Source organism: Prorops nasuta, unplaced genomic scaffold (assembly GCF_024137725.1).
Source record: "Prorops nasuta isolate Cenicafe-Biocafe unplaced genomic scaffold, Cenicafe_Pnas_1.2 PNAS00022, whole genome shotgun sequence".
Lineage (NCBI taxonomy): Eukaryota > Metazoa > Arthropoda > Insecta > Hymenoptera > Bethylidae > Prorops > Prorops nasuta.
This window is the reverse complement of record NW_027116819.1, coordinates 643,128-661,995: the sequence shown is the minus strand read 5'-3', so window position 1 is coordinate 661,995 and position 18,868 is coordinate 643,128. Positions and strand designations below refer to the sequence as shown.

General features: G+C 43.2%; 1 protein-coding gene across 1 annotated transcript; it reads right to left on the bottom strand.

Annotated features, from left to right (window-relative positions):
• Positions 1–25: 25 nt before the first annotated feature.
• LOC136781207 (collagen alpha-5(IV) chain-like) lies at positions 26–18,729 on the bottom strand. The gene is made up of 24 exons (XM_066740012.1): positions 18,224–18,729; positions 17,832–17,937; positions 17,512–17,750; positions 10,803–10,985; positions 8,388–8,432; positions 8,079–8,300; positions 7,843–7,905; positions 6,838–7,242; positions 6,292–6,568; positions 6,038–6,214; positions 5,417–5,931; positions 5,109–5,358; positions 4,827–5,020; positions 4,552–4,758; positions 4,028–4,133; positions 3,658–3,945; positions 3,325–3,581; positions 2,855–3,253; positions 2,497–2,782; positions 2,241–2,408; positions 1,777–2,160; positions 1,500–1,685; positions 1,130–1,422; positions 26–1,054 (listed from the first exon to the last, which is right to left on the bottom strand). Exons 1-24 carry the CDS (start codon positions 18,578–18,580, stop codon positions 575–577), a joined length of 6,087 nt encoding a protein of 2,028 aa, XP_066596109.1. The 5' UTR covers positions 18,581–18,729; the 3' UTR covers positions 26–574.
• Positions 18,730–18,868: the final 139 nt, after the last annotated feature.

Sequence of the window (18,868 nt, the reverse complement as noted above, 5' to 3'; positions counted from 1 at the left end):
TGAGAAAGGGTACAGGGATAATTGGTTTTATCGTTTATATAGCTTTATTGCTGTGGTATATAATTTTAAAATAGCAATAGAAATATGTTAATTTACATTACTATTATTTACTTATCATTTAATATATCTCTGTGTAATTTTGTCGAAAGCAGATTTTGCCGCGATTAAAGCGACTGCTCTCACCGGTAAATAATGGCAGCTTATTAGCTCGTTGGCATATTTGGCTTTACTCTAAATGTAGTCGACAGCCTTCGATTTATAGTTATATACTTGACACTACTACTGACAACGTACTCTTCCACACTGTCCGATGAAATTTAGAAATATCTACCGTATCAAAAATAATTGAATACTTCCCGAGGTCCTTCCTGGATGACCTTCGAGCAGGATGACCTTGAAAATGGCAGTATAAGTTACTCGGTAAAACGATATATGACTAAAGTAAGATTTCTGGGAGTGTCCAATTGGCACAAGGTCATCCGGAGATAAGCGTGACTCTCGGGATCATCCAGGTGAACCAGAGAGTGTTCTCCAGTGTTCTCCAAGCGCTTTAACAATACCAGGTGGAGGAAGTTTAGGCACTGGGAGCTTCCGTTGTTGGTCTACGAATGCGTCCACCTCTTCTTTTGTATTGGTGAGGAATTCTTCTGTGACCTTGATGCCTGGTCCTCGGCTGAGCACCCCGCTGCTGTTGCAAGGGGTCGTGCAAGGTCACAGCTGGCTGTTCATAGGGATTATGGTATCCCGTTTGACTATATCCGTTGGAGCTAGGTGGTCTCAAGACAACCCTTGGTTCCTCCGTCACTTTTCTTCTTATGCAAACTGCACACCTGCTCACCCTGGATGTGTGATCGGCCTTCAGGGTCTGTGATTTTGGTTTCCTGAACATCTCGTAGTCCTTTACTGTCGCCACCCAGTAGGATGTTGCTGTAGTGAAGTAATTGCACGTACCAAGGCCACGACATTCGATAAATGGCCTTGGTCTGAACTCTTCCAGGCAGGATCCAGGTGATACCAAGGACTGACCACCTCCTGCTGCTCCTGCGTCTCTGTGCTGTAATGTAACATTCATTTTGGTATTCCTCTCGAATTTCCTGTAGATTTATTTTAAAAGAATCATCACTCGTACCATGAGGAAACTGTAACCGATCCACAGCTCCTCCCATCCACCAGGACATTCAGGAATATTCATGGATTGACTGTGAACCGCGATTAATCTCGTTGGAGCCTCGCAGACAGAACACCTCGATATGTACCTGCCCACTTCCGGTGATGGGATTGGTTCCATCGTCATTGGCATTGGTTCGGTGGTGGTCAGCCAATAGCTGTAATCGTTCCTCTGGGCATAATTACAAACGTTGCTCAGATCGCAGAACAAGTAAGGCATTGCTGAGAATTTCGTTAAACAGCTTCCAGGTTTGCCTTGAATCAAAATTGAAGTTATTGTTTCGACGATTGGTACAGAATAATCCTGATTCTTCATTCGAATAATTTCTCACCAAGGTCTTGGGCGTAGGAGTGACCATTACCCATAATGTGTAGGAAAGAGAATCCCTCCCATAATTTTACCGTGTTCTTCGGACAATTTGGTACTAGATCGGACTGTGAATGTCGGGCAAAGTGGAATCCTCTGTTCCTTGGGCCAGGACCAGGTGGTGCTGGCTCTCCAGGTATACCAGGGAAACCTTGAATTTCAAGAACATATTGAGACGCGATGATTCTCACACATGGGAGAGATATGTTATACCGTTGAATTGAAAAGAAATATTTATTAACCTGGTGGTCCACGATATCCAATGGAACCAGGAGGTCCTGGATGACCAACGGGACCATCTACACCATCGGTACCAGCGGGACCAACAGGTCCCATCATTCCTATTTCTCCAGCTCGACCTGGGAGGCCATCGAGACCAGGATCACCCATTAGTCCCTGACGTCCAGGTAATCCAGGTATTCCAAGTAATCCTACATCACCGGGTAGGCCTTTCCTGGGGAAAGGAGGGAATGGATTCTTGCCACCATCTCCTTTGGGTCCTCGAGGACCTTCGGGACCAGGTGGTCCCGGAGGTCCTGGTTCTCCATCGTCTCCACGATTTCCTTTCATTCCTGGAGCTCCTCGATATCCTGGTAAGCCTGAATCTCCAACGTGTCCTTTCAAGCCTAATCGAAAAAATTGTATTGCTCCATTATTATTGTCATACATTAAATAAAATATGATATTGGAATCCATCATAATTTACCTGGTCGTCCATTGATTCCTGGTCTTCCAAACTCTCCAGGTTTTCCTTTGTCCGCTCCTGCTGCATATCCTGGCTCACCCACGAAACCTTTTGGTCCTGGAGATCCCGGAAATCCTGGCAATCCCTCCAATCCAGGTGCTCCTGGTATGCCGATGTATCCTGGTCGTCCTGTTTTGGGAATTTTAATAATGAAATATTTTCAGAAATAAGGAAAATGAATATATCATTGTGAAAAAGATTTAATTGTGAGAACTACCTCGATCGCCCACGATTCCCTTTGATCCTGGCCGAGAGAAACCAGGCGCTCCAGAAATTCCTTTAGGACCATTATATCCATATTCCCCCGGTGCTCCCTTTTGTCCTGGAATACCAGATGTTCCAGGTATTCCGTCTAATCCATTCCTGCCAGGTTCTCCAGGTTCGGCAAATTCTCCCGGGAGTCCTGGTAATCCAGGTGGTCCTACATCTCCTCGTATTCCAGGTGGTCCCGGGAATCCTCGGAAGCCTTCGGATCCCGGAAATCCTCTATCACCGACCATTCCCTGAAATTGACAGCATTAACTCAACTCCTTTTGTTTTACTTTTTCCGCAGGTAAGTAACATTTTTTACTGACTTTGTATCCTGGTCTCCCGTCGAAGCCAGAGTCCCCTATATCTCCTTTCGGTCCAGGAAGTCCAGGTAATCCATAAAGTCCAAACTCTCCTTTCTCGGCGGTACCATAAGCAGGATGTCCAGGGTCACCGATATGACCTTTAGGACCAGGTGGTCCTGTTATGCCAAATCTACCTGGTGCACCGATATCACCTGGCATTCCTGGGCGTCCTATGATTCCTGGATCTCCGTCCAATCCACGCTTGCCCTTTGGTCCATCATATCCTGGTGGTCCCATTGGACCTCTATGACCTTTCTCTCCATACCTTCCATCTATTCCTCTCCATCCTGCGACACCCTTTAATCCTGCATCTCCTCTTTGTCCCTTGTACCCGTCTGGCCCTATATCCCCAATTTCTCCCTGAGCAGAAAATACAATAATTTATCCAAATCCACAGTGCAACATACTTAAATTTAATTAATAAAAAGTACCTTTGGTCCCGCGATACCTTCGTAGCCATCCAAACCAGCGTCTCCTTTGTCACCAGGAACGCCATCGAATCCATCGAGAGCCGTTCCTGGTTCTCCAGGCAAGCCAGGTCTTCCATCAAAACCTGGCAGTCCTGGAGGACCTACTTGTCCCATATACCCTGGATCACCGATATCTCCTTGGGGTCCACTAAAGGCACTTTCACCTACTGGACCATCTGGACCATCTTGACCAACATCTCCAGCCATTCCCTTGAAACCTACGGTTAAAGAATATCGGCCATGTATAAACTTTTAATTAAAATATAGACAAGTAACATATAGACAATGACTTACCAGGAGGTCCTCTAATTCCAGGTATTCCTGAATAACCTTGATCTCCTTGTTTTCCCTTCAATCCAAAAGCTCCTGGACTCCCTTCGTATCCTGGCAAGCCACGAGGCCCTGGTTCTCCGACTTCACCGATATCTCCTTCCGGTCCAGGCATACCTAGCAATCCTGGAATTCCCACCATACCTGGATATCCGAAAGGACCACTGTCACCGTCGTCTCCACGACGTCCGATGAATCCAACTTCTCCCTTCAGTCCTTTCATTCCATCAACGCCAGAGGAACCATCCGGACCTAGAATTGGGATTTTTGTTAAATTGTAATTCTATAAACAATTCGGGATAGCCTATTAAAATGATTCATGATATATATTTACCTCGTGATCCAACTTCACCCAAAATTCCGGGAAATCCAGAATGACCTGGCAGTCCCGGAAAACCACGAGGACCCTGGATACTATCTCCTCGCACACCTTTTACTCCCTGAGAATTAAATCCATTATTAGAAGCTGTTAATTCTTCTCGCCTCTTTAATTAGTATTTAGAGGAAAGATTTATTTTAATCGTTCAAAGGCTGCCATTTTTTTTATACGAATGAATCATTTGTACTCTATTCCATAGTGGCATTTTTTAGGATTGTGAAAATTATTCATTCCAATTTGTCAGACGTTCATTACGATCACTAGAATTTCGGCCAGAAAATTTACAACGAATAAATAAAATGAATCAAACAATTTTTAATTTTTTTCTAAAATGTAATAAATAACTTGCAAGAGCTTAAATTTATCTGTATAATTTAGCTTTTAAAAAATGAAGCGAAGTATGTGATTCTCTTATTCCAACAGTTACCGTACAAGTATATATACTCTTAAGGTAGAAAAATGATTTAGTTCTAATTTACCTGAAGTCCATATAATCCTACGTATCCTGAAGCACCTTTGGATCCTTTAATACCTTTAGGACCATCCGCTCCAGTACGTCCGCGATAACCTTGAGGACCAGCATCACCAAAATCACCCTTATCACCGTACCAACCGCGTTCACCTGTTTCACCATAAGTCAAATTGCTACCAGGATCACCACGATCTCCTTTATCGCCAATGCGCCCCTAAAAAGAAAAAACAATTATACATTAATCAGTGGACAAGATAATGTTTGAAGAGATAACTGACTTACTGGGAAACCACCCTGACCCATTGGTCCAGGAGTACCAGCAGGTCCTCTCAGACCCTGTTCTCCAGGCATTCCAGGATATCCTTTAAGTCCTGCAGGACCTTGAGGTGATATTCCTGGCTGTCCTGGAGATCCTGGGAAACCTTGCAATCCTTCGTCCCCTGTGAATCCTTGAGAGCCCTTGTTACCTTCGTATCCTGAATGTAGGGCGATGAAAACAGGCAAGAATGAAAATTTATTGACCTTTTTGAGGGGAGAAAAATATAAAAAAAAATTGTTATATACCTATGGATCCGGATTCACCCTTATATCCCTTTTCTCCTTTAATATCCAAGATGAATACAGCTGATTCCCCGGCCTCTCCCTTAATTCCCATATCACCAGGTTCACCTTTGATACCAGGATATCCTGGAAGTCCAGGTTCACCAATTAAAAATTCAATTGGTATTGTGTCAGGTTCTCCCTTTTCACCAGGTATTCCATCCCAGCCAGGACCTCCGTCTCTTCCAAAAGGTCCAGGAAGACCAAAATCTCCCTAAATATTATTTGTAAATTGTATTTAATTATCGAGAACTGCTTAAGAGAATTTCTACCTTCTCTCCTTTAGGACCCGAAGGACCAGTGTCTCCAATAGATCCTGGTTTTCCTTTCGGTCCCCTTAAACCTTCGAATCCTGGGAATCCTTTATCACCCACATCTCCAAAGGGAATATCTATCTTCGATCTTGGTGGCCAGATAATAATTCCTGGTTTTCCCTTGGGACCTGGTATACCGATGGATCCAGCTCTTCCGTTTTCACCAGACAAGCCTGTTGCACCTGGTCGTCCTTCTTTCCCAGGAATACCCTTTGGCCCGCGTGGTCCCGGAAGACCTGCGTATCCAGGTGCTCCAGGAAAACCATCGAGTCCAGAATCTCCAATGTCTCCCTTCAACCCTGGCAGACCTGGCTCACAAACCCCACAGTCGTCACCCTTGAAACCTTTGTGACCTTTTAGTCCAGGGTGTCCTGGCACTCCATCTCGACCCTGAACTCCAGGTAGACCCGGAAGACCGTGCTCTCCTGGAGGACCCTTGATTTGAACTCCTTTACCAGGGAATCCTTTCGGACCTGTATTTTTTTTTTTTTTTTTTTTTTTAATAAAATACCCTCTCTTCCAATTCTCAGAACTTTATTATATAATTATATAAGTCTTATAATTAATAAGTTTATTTACCTGGCTCGCCCGAGTCGCCTCGGTCTCCTGGTGGACCATCGAATCCGTCCAAACCAGGTTTTCCATCTAACCCTGGTGGACCAATAATAGTGATACCAGGGAATCCCTTGGCTCCAAAAGGACCTACGGGACCTGGAAATCCAGGTGGTCCCTGAGGACCAACCGATCCAGGAAGGCCTTAAAAAAAAGAATTAATTATCAGGGTGATATAAAATGTTGATATATATATCATTTGAGAAAATATAAATCCTTACCATCATCCCCCTGTTCTCCTTTTATAGATGATCCTTTAACACCTGCGGTTCCAAGCGGTCCTGCAGGTCCCGGTGGCCCAGGTGGTCCGATATAACCTACTTTTCCTGGCAAACCAGGTGTTCCTGATTGTCCTGGCTCACCTGGTGGACCAACATCTCCCTGAATCCCTATATTTCCGACAATAATCTCGTCCAGTTCAGGTATATACAAGCCAGGCTCTCCCTCAGCTCCTTGTCTTCCTGGAGCTCCTCGGTTTCCTGCTTCACCTGGTTCTCCCTGAAACGTCAAATCGGTCCGGATTAAAAACAAGAAAAAAAAAAAACATTTTTGAAAACAAGATTCTTATACCGAAGGTTCATTCTCACCTGAATAAAACTATTCTTGCATCAGTAATTAATAAATTATCAAATTAATATCTCCGTAATAACGATAATTACAATATATTAATTTATTTCGTACGTTAATTACGTAATTAAGCGAGAGTTTCTCTCCTTATCAGATCCATATAGCATTTACCAAGCTTAAATGTATACAACGACACTTACGTCCAAGCCATCGGGTCCAGGATTTCCAGCATAACCAGGAGCACCCTTTTCTCCTTTTTCTCCTGGAGGACCTGCAGGACCCTCGTATCCTTGTTTACCTCTTTGGCCATCGTCCCCCTGCTCTCCCTTGCCTCCTTTCGCACCAGGGTAACCAGGACGACCCGCAGGACCTTTGGGTCCTGTTTGACCTCTGTGACCTCGTTCACCAAAGTCTCCCCGCATTCCCCTGGGACCTCGTGGACCTTTTATAGGAGTGGTATCAGTTCTCTTCTTGCTTTGTTGATCGTCGCTCGGTGCCCCAGGTTCTCCTCGGTCTCCCTGGTCACCAGGAGGTCCAGGTGGACCGGAAACCTCATCTCCAGTCTCTCCCTGAATCCCTGGTAATCCCGGAGATCCTGGATATCCCTGTCAAAATAATTTCGAATCATCGAAAAATGATGAAGCAACGATCCTTCCTCCATTCATTTCGTATTTCCCAAAGAGAGGGAGCCACTGGAGAGTAGACGAGTTCTGGTATCAGATTTCAGCGGATGCTAATAAGCGTTTCTCCCTGATAGTAAGCGAGAATAACACGTGCCTCGAAAAGAATTCGAGATCACTTACCGACGCGAATTCGCTTGTAACACGATACCCTCTTACTGGAGAAATTCTTCGTTGTGTGAAAGAATACTTTTTATCACCTTGCTTTGTATTTTTTTCACTTTTGCATAGCCTCGACAAAAGAAAATATATATATATATATATATATATATAATGAATTAATTCTTGCAGCGAATAGTGCAATTTATTTATCCAGGAGGGGTTATTTTAGTTTCAAATGGACTCGTTTTAACCGCGTTGGAAACGCGAAGCTGTCGTGACTAGTAGGTTTTTTTATTTCTTAAGGAAGCGGAGTCCTTGGTAAGGGGGAGATTCCGCCTATCGCTGGATCGTGATTCTACTTGCAAGTTCAGGGACTCTCCAGTTACGGTATTTCAAAGGGAATACTTGAACCTTGTTACTTACCATGTCACCGGTCTCCCCAGGATAACCCATGTTTCCTGGTATTCCATATGCTCCTGGATAACCCTGTAGTACAAATACAAATTGAGCGTAAGGACAGTTCCAAGAAAAATCTTCATTCTCTCGTCGCCATTTTTGCACGAAGAATTTTCCTTCGGAGGAACGATCGACAGCACGTAATTTTATTATTCTACGCAATTCATAAATTTTTTCCAGAAAAAGAAAAAATATCATCTCACTGTTGGTCCGCTTCTTCCGGCATCTCCAACTTCGCCCTTCACCCCCTTTGAATTGATTCCACCCTCTCCTGCTTCACCAACGGGTCCTGGGTCTCCATCAGGACCGGGAAGACCTCGATCACCGTAGAATCCAGGAAGTCCCGGAGAACCTGCTCTTCCATCCGTTCCATTGCATCCGTCAAGACCGTCTGGTCCCATCAATCCTGACAAACCAGGACTTCCCTATCGATCAGAATTTATATCCCATTGTAAACAGCCTTTTTACCACAACTGCGTTTATCTCCCATGTAAAATAAATCGTTCACTCACCGAGAGTCCCGGTACTCCGGTGAAGCCTCTGATACCATCGTCACCCTGGAATAAACATAAACAATTATCGATATTAAAAAAGAGTACAGAATTGTTTCTAAAAAAAAAAAAAAAAAAAAAAAAAATGGTGGTAACGAATTTTCCTGTACTCCAACAAGGAATCCCGTTCGTAGAAAATGTTTCATGGGCTCCCGAGGGATAATGTGTCAGTGAGTCTGCAGTCTGGCGATTTCTCGGGTGTCGAGTTTCCTTGAAATCTCGTATACTTCTGGGCCATTTTCACATATTCGGCTATGGAGTCCACTTACATCGCAATGCACTCGAATTTGCACCTCCGGATTATCGCTGTTTCTTGCCAAATTGCAAAACCCATTGATAAGACCTATTCAGGTGGATTTCATCTCGACGATCGTCAACATCTTCAGGTATTAAAAAACCTTAGAGAAATCAGTGTGTATATATATATATATATATATATATAGTGACTTTTTGGAGAAAATTAGTGAAAAATCGAGAGAAATTGTAGGCAGAGGATATGGGAGTGAGACTCGTTCGCCATGTATGACTATACGAACTTCCGGTACGAGTCACTCGTCAATGGGAAGTGCTTTATCGAGTGCAGTGATGACGAGTCATCGCCTTCTTTCACACTTTCTTCCGTTACAATTTTGCAATGATTCCACGTACACGCAGCATGCAAAAATTCAGCAAGAAGATGACGCGAATCTCGTAAGACAATTTTTCGCAAAGATTTCTCGCGTTGTTCGATTTGTTTAATAACGATTTTCCTGGTATTTAACGCAATTACTCGCGGCCCCTTGTTTTTCTTCGCGAAGTAGGCTATCTAAGCGCCGATAAAGATAAATGAAATCGCCGAGAGCGACCACGCAGAGGCACAAAAACGTGCCATTGGCCTCTTACTTTGTTAATAATAAACGCTCGAGAAAAGAAATCAGCTTTCATGAAAGAGCGCAACAATGAATTAGACGTTTCTCTCGCGATAAGAGTGACACGCTGGCCCACGCTTTCGTATATATCTGAAAGGACCGGGGGTGGATGCACTACTTCCGGTCTCTGTGTAACTCTGGAAATTTCGATACTTCCGGAACCCTTTGTTCCCCACTCTCTCTCCCACCCCCTCTCTCCTCACAACGAATCGTCTTTAATTTTCTAATTTCTAGAGAGAAGCAAGGAAATAATTTAAACATGGATTCAACGAATTGATTTCAATTTGAAATTATGGCAAATGTTAGTCTGATGAGAATGACATGATTTTATCTCAATCTCATCGAACGCGACTCGTGGAATTGTCGTCGTGGGTTGCCTGCAATTCCACGCTTTAGGTTAACGAATCGTTGACGCGTGGGTGTTAATAGCGAATTACGTTGGCCAGTTTGGCATTGATCCCTATCTACGTGACGATTACCCAGATTCCTCCGAGTGCCAGCTGCGAGACGCTGTCTGCCAGTGGCACACGTATCCTATCCAATAGAATTCTTCAGCATCGATCGATTGCATTTGGTTGATGTTAATCGGTGCATGCCACAGGCAGATTCAAAATTTTTGCACAAATAATTATACAGACACTTTTTATGTATTATAAAATTGATTATTTATTTAATTAAAAATTTCTGTAATTATCACACGTTATTATTCGAGTTTCATTTTTGTAGTTGAATACAGTTTGGAGTGTGTTCCAATTACACTAATTTATAATGGAAACAACGCGTTTCGCAATCCGCACAAATTGACTCTTATCCAATAGAATTCTTCAGCATCGATCGATTGCATTTGGTTGATGTTAATCGGTGCATGCCACAGGCAGATTCAAAATTTTTGCACAAATAATTCTATAGACACTTTATGTGCATTATAAAATTGATTATTTATTTAATTAAAAATTTCTGTAATTACCACACACTATTATTCGAGTTTCATTTTTTTTTAGTTGAACACAGTTTCGAATGTGTTCTAATTACACTCTCTAATTTATAATGGAAACAACGCGTTTCGCAATCCGCACAAATCGACCAAGAACTTTAGTGTTGAAATAAAAAAATTGCATTCGCAGTGCGGATAGGACGAGGAACGTCGAAACTTTTAAGATTGCTGGTCAGTGGGTAGAGAATATTCCCAGGGATAATCCGGGAACATCTGGAGGGCAGAGTTGGTTCGAGGAAATAATTAAATTCTGCGCATAGACGATAAACTGTGTGCAAAAGTCAGCTGCGTGGCGTATTTATTAGACTTTTTCAATCGGGGCCAGAGATTTTACGATCACGCGGGCGTCGTGGGAGCTGCTTTGAATTTTCTCGCCTGCCATCGATTGCGTCACGTGACAATGGATTTTCCTCCCGCGCTTGTGACGCGTCATGCTTTCGTTGATGTTTAACAAAGAGAACACTCGCTACTTACTCGATATCCTTTTTCCCCGGCAGATCCGTGTTCGCCAGCTGCACCTTTCTCCCCTTTCGGTCCCAGTGGACCATCGGGACCGATGTCACCAGGGGGTCCCTCGGGACCTTGAGGTCCTCCGATTCCAGGATGACCAGGCTGGCCCTTTACCCCCTTGCAATCGCATTTCAGGTCCTGGCATACCTGTAACATCATTTTCCACTTTTATTTCTATCGTCGAATCAAAGTTTCTTTGCCAAACGAATTATCGCTCAGCTTCGTCAATATTCCATCACGAGTGCTAAAAATTAAATTACTCGATCGAAGCCTAAACATTTTATTTAATAAAAATTTGCAGAATTTTCATGCTAACAAAAATATTTCAATGTTCTTGTAATAAACTCGAGAGAACTACTGAAAGTTTTACTCGGAATTCCAAGAAAAATTCCATCTTTTCCGTTTCTGCAGCTCTCAAGGGTATCATACGTATAGGGACCGTGCATACCAACACAATGACAGTGAGATTGGAATGTGTTTTGGTGTATATGCATACTTTCAGCACAAACTATCGGTCAATATTCGCAGTTTTGGAGTACCAATTTTTTTATACGTGTACAGTTACACATTGATACTTTGCTATCATTGTATTTGCTCCACGCTCCTTATATATATATATATATAGTAGAATCGAACTTTAGGAAAATTAGCAATATTTTCCTCGTTTTTCTTCAACTCAACGATCGAAGTGATGAAAATTCTGGGGCGTTTGCTCGCATAGCCAAATAATAAGATTGTAAGAGTTTGTCATTTTCCGTGGTAGCGAAGGAGGCCTCGGTTGAATGACGTAATATTGTTCAGGGCCGCTCGTGACATAATTCCGGATGATCTCGCGGCGCGGCGTGCACTCTGCAATCTGCGAATCTCGAGGCGCAAAACGCTCTTTCCGCTCCAGTGGCAACAGTCCTACCCCCCCCCCCCCCCCTCCTCATCCCCTCACCCCCTGAAATCCCTCAGCGAGTCAACCGAGCGCGTCCCGGAGGCCCAACGTTTAACTCTCGAGCTTCTTTATATATATCAATTGCGCAACTGTGCCATTTTGTTCCTACGTAGCGCGATAATAAGGGATAAAAGCTCCACGAGACTGATAATCGAGGAATTCGCCTTCTGCCCTCGATTCCTCGCTCGACTCTCCAACGTTTTCCCTGAAACACATCTGCGCTTTGACCAACGAGCCCTTCGCACTCTTTCTCTGCCATTATCCCTTAGTTACGAGACGCTAATTATGTTGAGTAGAGTCGAACGGTATATTTATGAAATTTTTAGTTTACAATTTTTCGCTAATTTATCTTCTTAAAAAACCTGAGGTTTTTTAATAAGAGTAAATAAATATTGTTATGTACGTAGTGTTTATTAATGCTTGTTTATAAATTGCATAAAAAGTGAACACTGATTAGTAAATTAAATGATTGAACGACAAACAGTAGTTTGTTGCTTCTGTGTAGCAGATTCTTAGCTGGATTTTAACGACGAGATTAATTGGTGTCGATGAACATATTTTTATGTGGTTTTTGTATCATTTTGAGTTGAGTGTATATATATATATATATTGTTCAATCGTAAGAAGAACAAATAGACTTACGTACGAGCAATGAACGATAGAAAAATTGGATTTTCACTATATAAGAATTTTCAAAGGTGAAAATGAAATTTCTATCGTTATATATATATTTGCTAAAATTAATTCGCCAAGAAATTTATGAACCGAGTTTATTTTCCAATTTGAAAGCGTGTCTCGTTAATCCAGGGTGGGATTTCCGGGAGCATTAACTGGGATCTTCCAAGCTTAACACGATTTGCCTCTGGAGAGAGCAACGCGTGTTTTGCTATTGGGAAACCGAACGGTGCTCTGGAACCATTTTCGGAATCCGACGGTTCGGAGAGGCCAGACCGAGTCTCTAAATATTTAGACCGATTCGACTCTCGTAAAGTTTTTGCGCCAAGCACGCAGGATATTTGCAAATCTCCACTTTTAGCCTCGAAGGAAAATCAAAGAGAAGACTTTCTAGGTGGAGAAACTCCAAGCGAGAAATTACAATGAGGCATCAGGATCGTCGATCATTGTGGAGGGAGGAACGTTAAAGTGATATAACGACGTTGTTGCAACGATCGACCTTGAAAATTGCAGGCTCCAAATTCTGACTCATCTGGGACGAGGGAAATTTGCATCGGAGGGGCTTTTAAGGAGAGCTTTTTTAAAATTCAAGTACATTTATGGAGGAGCGTTTAAACGATCGAACTGGCTCGACCAGACCGAGACGCCTGGATTGCCAAACTCTCTGGGCGGGGGGCCCTGGACACTCTGGCAGAAAAATTATTATCCATGCCAATCTCCGTTCCGATTTATTCCTGCGATCCTCCCGAATCGCCAAATTGGTGAAAAATTGATGGAAAAGTGGAAATTTTTTATTTTTCTAACTCAAGGAAAATTGTTTAAATTCAAGTATTTATTCGGTAGTTTCGGGTAGGGATGAAGAGGAGAGAAACCACTTATGGCGTTCACTGTACTCGTCCTTCCAAGGATTTCGGGACGTCTGGGATGCTTTGGGTGAAAAAAAAAACAAAAAAAAAGAAAACGAATGGCCTGGCTGATGGGGCCTGATCAAACACGCGTTCCATTCTCTGCTAAATTATGCCGGAACGAAGTCTGAGTTTCGAAAACCCTCCGCCCTATTTGCTTCGTCAATGTATGTCAAGATGGAGCGAAGAGTGGATGCGTTTCGCGATAAAGAGTGAAATTTCTTACTTTTCGTCGCACACTCGTTGTTCATCGACACAAAGATCATGGTGCTTTGTAAATCGGAGCTAGAAAATTCTGAGAATCGATTGCTGGACTTTCCTCGCCAGGCTGGCAATGAACCGTGGCTATATAACGCGTGGTGACCCCCGATCAGCTGCCAAGTCCAACTGTGATCTGACCTCGTCGGTTCGATTGTTTCGTTTTATTTTCATCCGCTGATTCGTCTCCACGTGCCCGTTCAATTGACAAACAGTGAGAAATCAACAAGAGTTTCGAGGCTACAGGGTGATTCGTTTCGAGGGGCGTGGCTTCCTACAGGGTGATTCTTGCCAAAGTTGTTCGATCTTTGCCAAACCATCAGGATGACCTACGGTCAGCTTCCAAGGTCAAGCGCGAGTTGACCTTGGCACCTGAATTGTTTAATTTTATCCCCTCCCCCCTCAGTTTTGTCTCAACGATCTACTCAATTAACGAAGAGAGAGAGTGTAAAAAGATGCTTGAAAAAATAGATTACAGAGTCTACGCAGACAGAATCACCGGTTTGGAACCGAAACACACTCGAGTGTCACGCGTATATTACACATAATATCCTCAATAGTGCGTTTTGCAAGTAAAAGAGGAATTACCGCGTCGACTCTGCCTACAGGGCGTTTCTCCAGCGTAATTTGATCTTTGCTAAGCAAGATGACCCCCAAGAATTAAGGTACCAAGTCCAAGCGCGAGTCGGCCTTGTCAGCTCGATCGTTTAATTTTATATTTTCACCCCGTCGATTCCTCTCCACGTGGCCGCAAAATTGACAAATCACAGAGCGTTAAGAATAGCCTCGAGAGAACAGTTTAGTCGGAATTCGGATTTGGGTTCCATCGATGATACCCCGCGAACACCCAGGGTGCGCTCTTCCCAGAGTTCCTTCGACCCGGACGCCGCGCCGATGAGGGAAAGCGAGCCCGGTCGGTGGGAGGAAAAGTTGAGTATGCGCGGAAATAGAAGCGGATACGAAGGCGTAACTCGTCCTATTTTCGTCTCCTCGCAATCGGCACCCGGTCAGATTGGACGATTCCAGTATATACACAACGCCTGGAATTACAATACCGATCAACTTTCCCCCATGAAAAAGATTTCTCACTTTTATATACCAATTTTAATGTAACAGAAAAGTTCCTTTCTTTACAAAACTATATATATATATATATATATACTGTAATATGTATGGATAAATAATTCCAATACCGATTCTCTGGTCGAAACACCTCGTCGAGTTTTATTACATATATATATTTTCTACAGCTTAGTGCGACACTTCTCTTCGATCCGAGCACCATATCCCGACTGCCTCGTCGAGCAGTGTTGTCACTTCGTCCTCTAATCGCATTTCAAATTTTAATCGTTAACCTACCTTACAATACTTACTAGTGGAATTTTCACACGATCCTGGAAGAATAAAGAGCGGCGGGGGTAGAAAGAGGCAGACGAAACGTAATTTTTACGAGAAATAGCGCGTATTCGCGAAATTTGGTCGAGCAGAGTTTTTGACGCTATCTCCGAATACGCAATACGTGCTTATAACCTCGTTGAACTTTTAACGCGATCAACGATAATATGTATCGAGGCTAGCGCGTTTCGTAATACGCTTATTGCGTTCACCCTGTCAACTGGCAATTTGAGATACGGATTAGAATTTCGAGAAATTCGGCCATCGCTGGTCTTCCTCCTAGTTAGAAAATTCGTTATCTTCTTCATGAACTCTTTTCGAGCCCCCCCCCCCCTCTTCCTTTTCCTCCCACACTTTAACCCCCTCCCTCTTCTCGTTCTCCGAAGATAAGAGACTACCCAGAAATTTTGATGAAAGAAAGTCTTGTCGATGTATCCCCGGACTCCCGAGCCCAGATAAATAAACTCCTTCAGAATATATATATATATGTCTATCTCTGAAAAGGAATTATACTACTATAAACTTCGTAGAATCAATTAAACGCGTTTGCTCTTCTTCAGGCTGAAAAAATCTAGACCGATTATCTCAATCTTCTCAAGTTTTGATGATTAAATTTATCGAGCAACGTTATAATTAAATGGCACTGAATTTCAAGTGTCTTTGAGTGTATAGTTTAATACAATCACTCGTTTTACTAATAGAGACGTATGGATTGGGAAAAAAAGATATTAATGGTAGCATATATATATATATATATACTGATCGAGGAGTCGAATTCAAATAGATTCGAGTTGGAGGAAAAATAAACAAAAGAAAGGATACAAGTTTACAGCTGTTCCATTATAATTACGACGAAGATACACGATCTAGCATTGAGCAACTGCATTTAAATGTCCCTGAAAAATTTATTTCCGAATAGTCGACCGAGCGGGTTATCACTCAACCCTCGAGGCTTATCAGAAATTGTAACGCAGCTCGAAACGGTCCATTCACGTTTCTGATCAATTTACACATGTATATATATATATATATATATGTATTTTAGTCAGTGATGTCAGACCGAGTCCGAGGAAAAATTTGACGCGGAAGCTCGTAATGGCCATTATTCATTTACGCCGATAATATTACTCGATAAAGTAGGCAAAAATTCTACGATTCCTTACGCAAAACTCGACTATTTTCGCTTGGAATCTGCAAGCTTGTTGATTTTTTTCACGAAACTTTGCTGTCGGTTTAGCCTGGGTTCAATGTCGTTTGGTTTTATCGTATAGTTTCGTTTGCTCGTGGCTCGCTTTTTAAGATCGCGAAAAATGATACGATCTGATTTCGCTCAAACTTTCTAGCAACATATACGGATCCTATCTGCTTTTTGGTCGAATCATCGCTGATTCCAGCGTTGAAATCTCCAGATTCGCCCATTTCGACTCTAGGGGAATTTTTCGGTGAAAATTAACAAACAATTTTTTTGGATTCTAACTGTCGTTTTCGAGAATTTTTAGATTTTTGAAGGAGCTTTTTGTGTAACGTTTAATTCCTGTGTTTGTTTGGGCGAACACGCGGCGTATAGAAAGTCACAGAAATTCACGTGGGTCTGGCAGTCGATAAGGGAAATCTTTTCCTTGGCAAACGCGTTTCACTCGTCCAACTGCAGCAACGCACCGCAAATTTAACGTTTTTATTCTAACATGATATTCGTGTGATATATACTATATATATATATATATATATATATATATATATAAAATTTAATATGTATCGTTGTCTATGCTTTTAATTTTTACAATTATAAAACGTTATATCTCATAAATTTTATTCGTTTAGCTTTAGCTATTTTTTTTTATTTTGTGGCTATAACTGTGATATATATATATATATATATATATGTTTTAGCCAGATTTGTTCGAGCACTTTGTAGTGCATTATAATGATAATTATTGCGAGAAAACTACGTACTTGACTAATGCGATTTATCTGGGAAAGAAAACATTGAAAAGTGTAAAAATATTTACAAATTCACACACGAACGAGTGTGTAAGTTAAAAGTTTAGTATTTTCAGTGTACGTTGTTGATTTTTGTCATATTCGTTTCTCCTCGAAATGCAGATGAAAAGTTGATCTAGGAGGAACAACAAAATCGAGATACCATTTTAACCAATGAGACTTTGTCACTTTAAGGTTTTCTTTATGAGAGACGAATCTTCCCTGTTCGCTAAATTGGTTTGCTTCCTACGTTCATCAAATTGTCATTTGCCCACGTTCCATTCAAAGCACTGACAGAATTGCGAAATTCCCTCATTTTGTTCGCGAATACAGCACCAGAAGATAAATTAGAAAATCGTGAAGGAAATTTCGACGATTAAAGTGCAATTGTTTTCCTTCGATTTAAATTATTACTTATGTTTTTTTTTTTAAGAGAGCAAATTATATATGTGAATTGAAATATAGGAAAATATATTCAAAAAAAAAAATGATAAACAAAGAGAGAATATAGATGACTCACCACAGCATCGTTCTGAGGTATCCAAGGGGCAAGAAGGACGAGAACGATGACCCAGAGGATCGCGTTCCTAGTAATCGCGGTGTCTGTGCACCGCATGATACCTGGCGAACACCTTTTGCTCTGCTGCTTCTCCTCCTCCTCCTCCTCCTCCTCCTCCCCTCCCCTCCACTCAGCGAGAACACGTGGTCCGGGACACCCTGAGCGTCCCCCCAGCCCCCAGCCAGAGGGACCGAACCACACTATTCGCGTCCAAAACCGATAAAACCTCCTCCAAAAATCACGAGACTCCAAATCAACTCACCAATGATACCTCGACTCACCTCTCGTATACTTTTCACAACGACTTTTCCGCAAGCCTTGAAATTTTCCAGAACGTCCCCACCCTCTAACGTTTCTTTTCCCACCTCCAGTCCCTCGAGCCTGTAACTGAGAGCAACAAAATTACACTAAACTTCTCACAGCGATCCTTCGTCACGCATAACAGTCTAAATTTAGTTTCCAGGTTAGTTTTCCGGCCTGGAGAAGCCGAGGAAATTTGGAGAACCGATTGTGCAGAAAATTATGGAATTTCGGGGGAAGTCGAGGAGGAACCGTTCGTCGTTGACTCTGGCTAAAGCAGAGGAACAATGGAAGAGGGGAGGGGGATGCCAAAGGTACCCTTAAGACGGGCTTGAAAGGGCGTCGAAGGGCCAGATCGAGGAGTCGTACTCACAGTTTTGGTCGTTGCCGAAGAGCGAACGGGGGCCAGGGCCGGAAACCTCGATGGGAGTCGTGGATTTGGGCTCGTGTGGAGCGCCCGAGGATGAGTTTGACGGCGTGTGCTGACCGGCGCACACACGCGGAGTCCCGGGTGGACCGGTGGAGGAGTGAGAGACGCTGTATCCTTGCGCGTCGCGGCGCGTCTCGGCGTTGCACGGCGCTCGCGCGTCCACCGGCAGGCGAGCAGCATCGCATCAGTGGCCGCGCAACAGTCACTGTGCGACGCGCGTCTCGTCCGGGCTACTGCGCTAGCTCCGATCCTCCCCCTCCTCCTCCCCTTCCTCCCAGCAATCCACAGAATCATCACCATCCTTCTCCAGCGCCAGCAGGTCCCGTATCTTCGTCCCACTCCCCTCTGTGCCCCGTCTCTTCGGACGATCCTCTTCTTTTTTGGTACATCTGGCTCGTGTTTCTCTCGAGCCGGCGTCCTCCTCGAAAACGATCCATCGACTCCCCACGATCCGATCCACTTTAACGTATTCCCTCGAGGAGCCGAGGACCGGTCTCTTGGACGGATCCCGGAATTTAGCTACGAGTCTAAAGTCCGGAGGCTCGATGCGTTGAGCCTCTTCTTGGAGGGACAAACCGATGCGGTTGC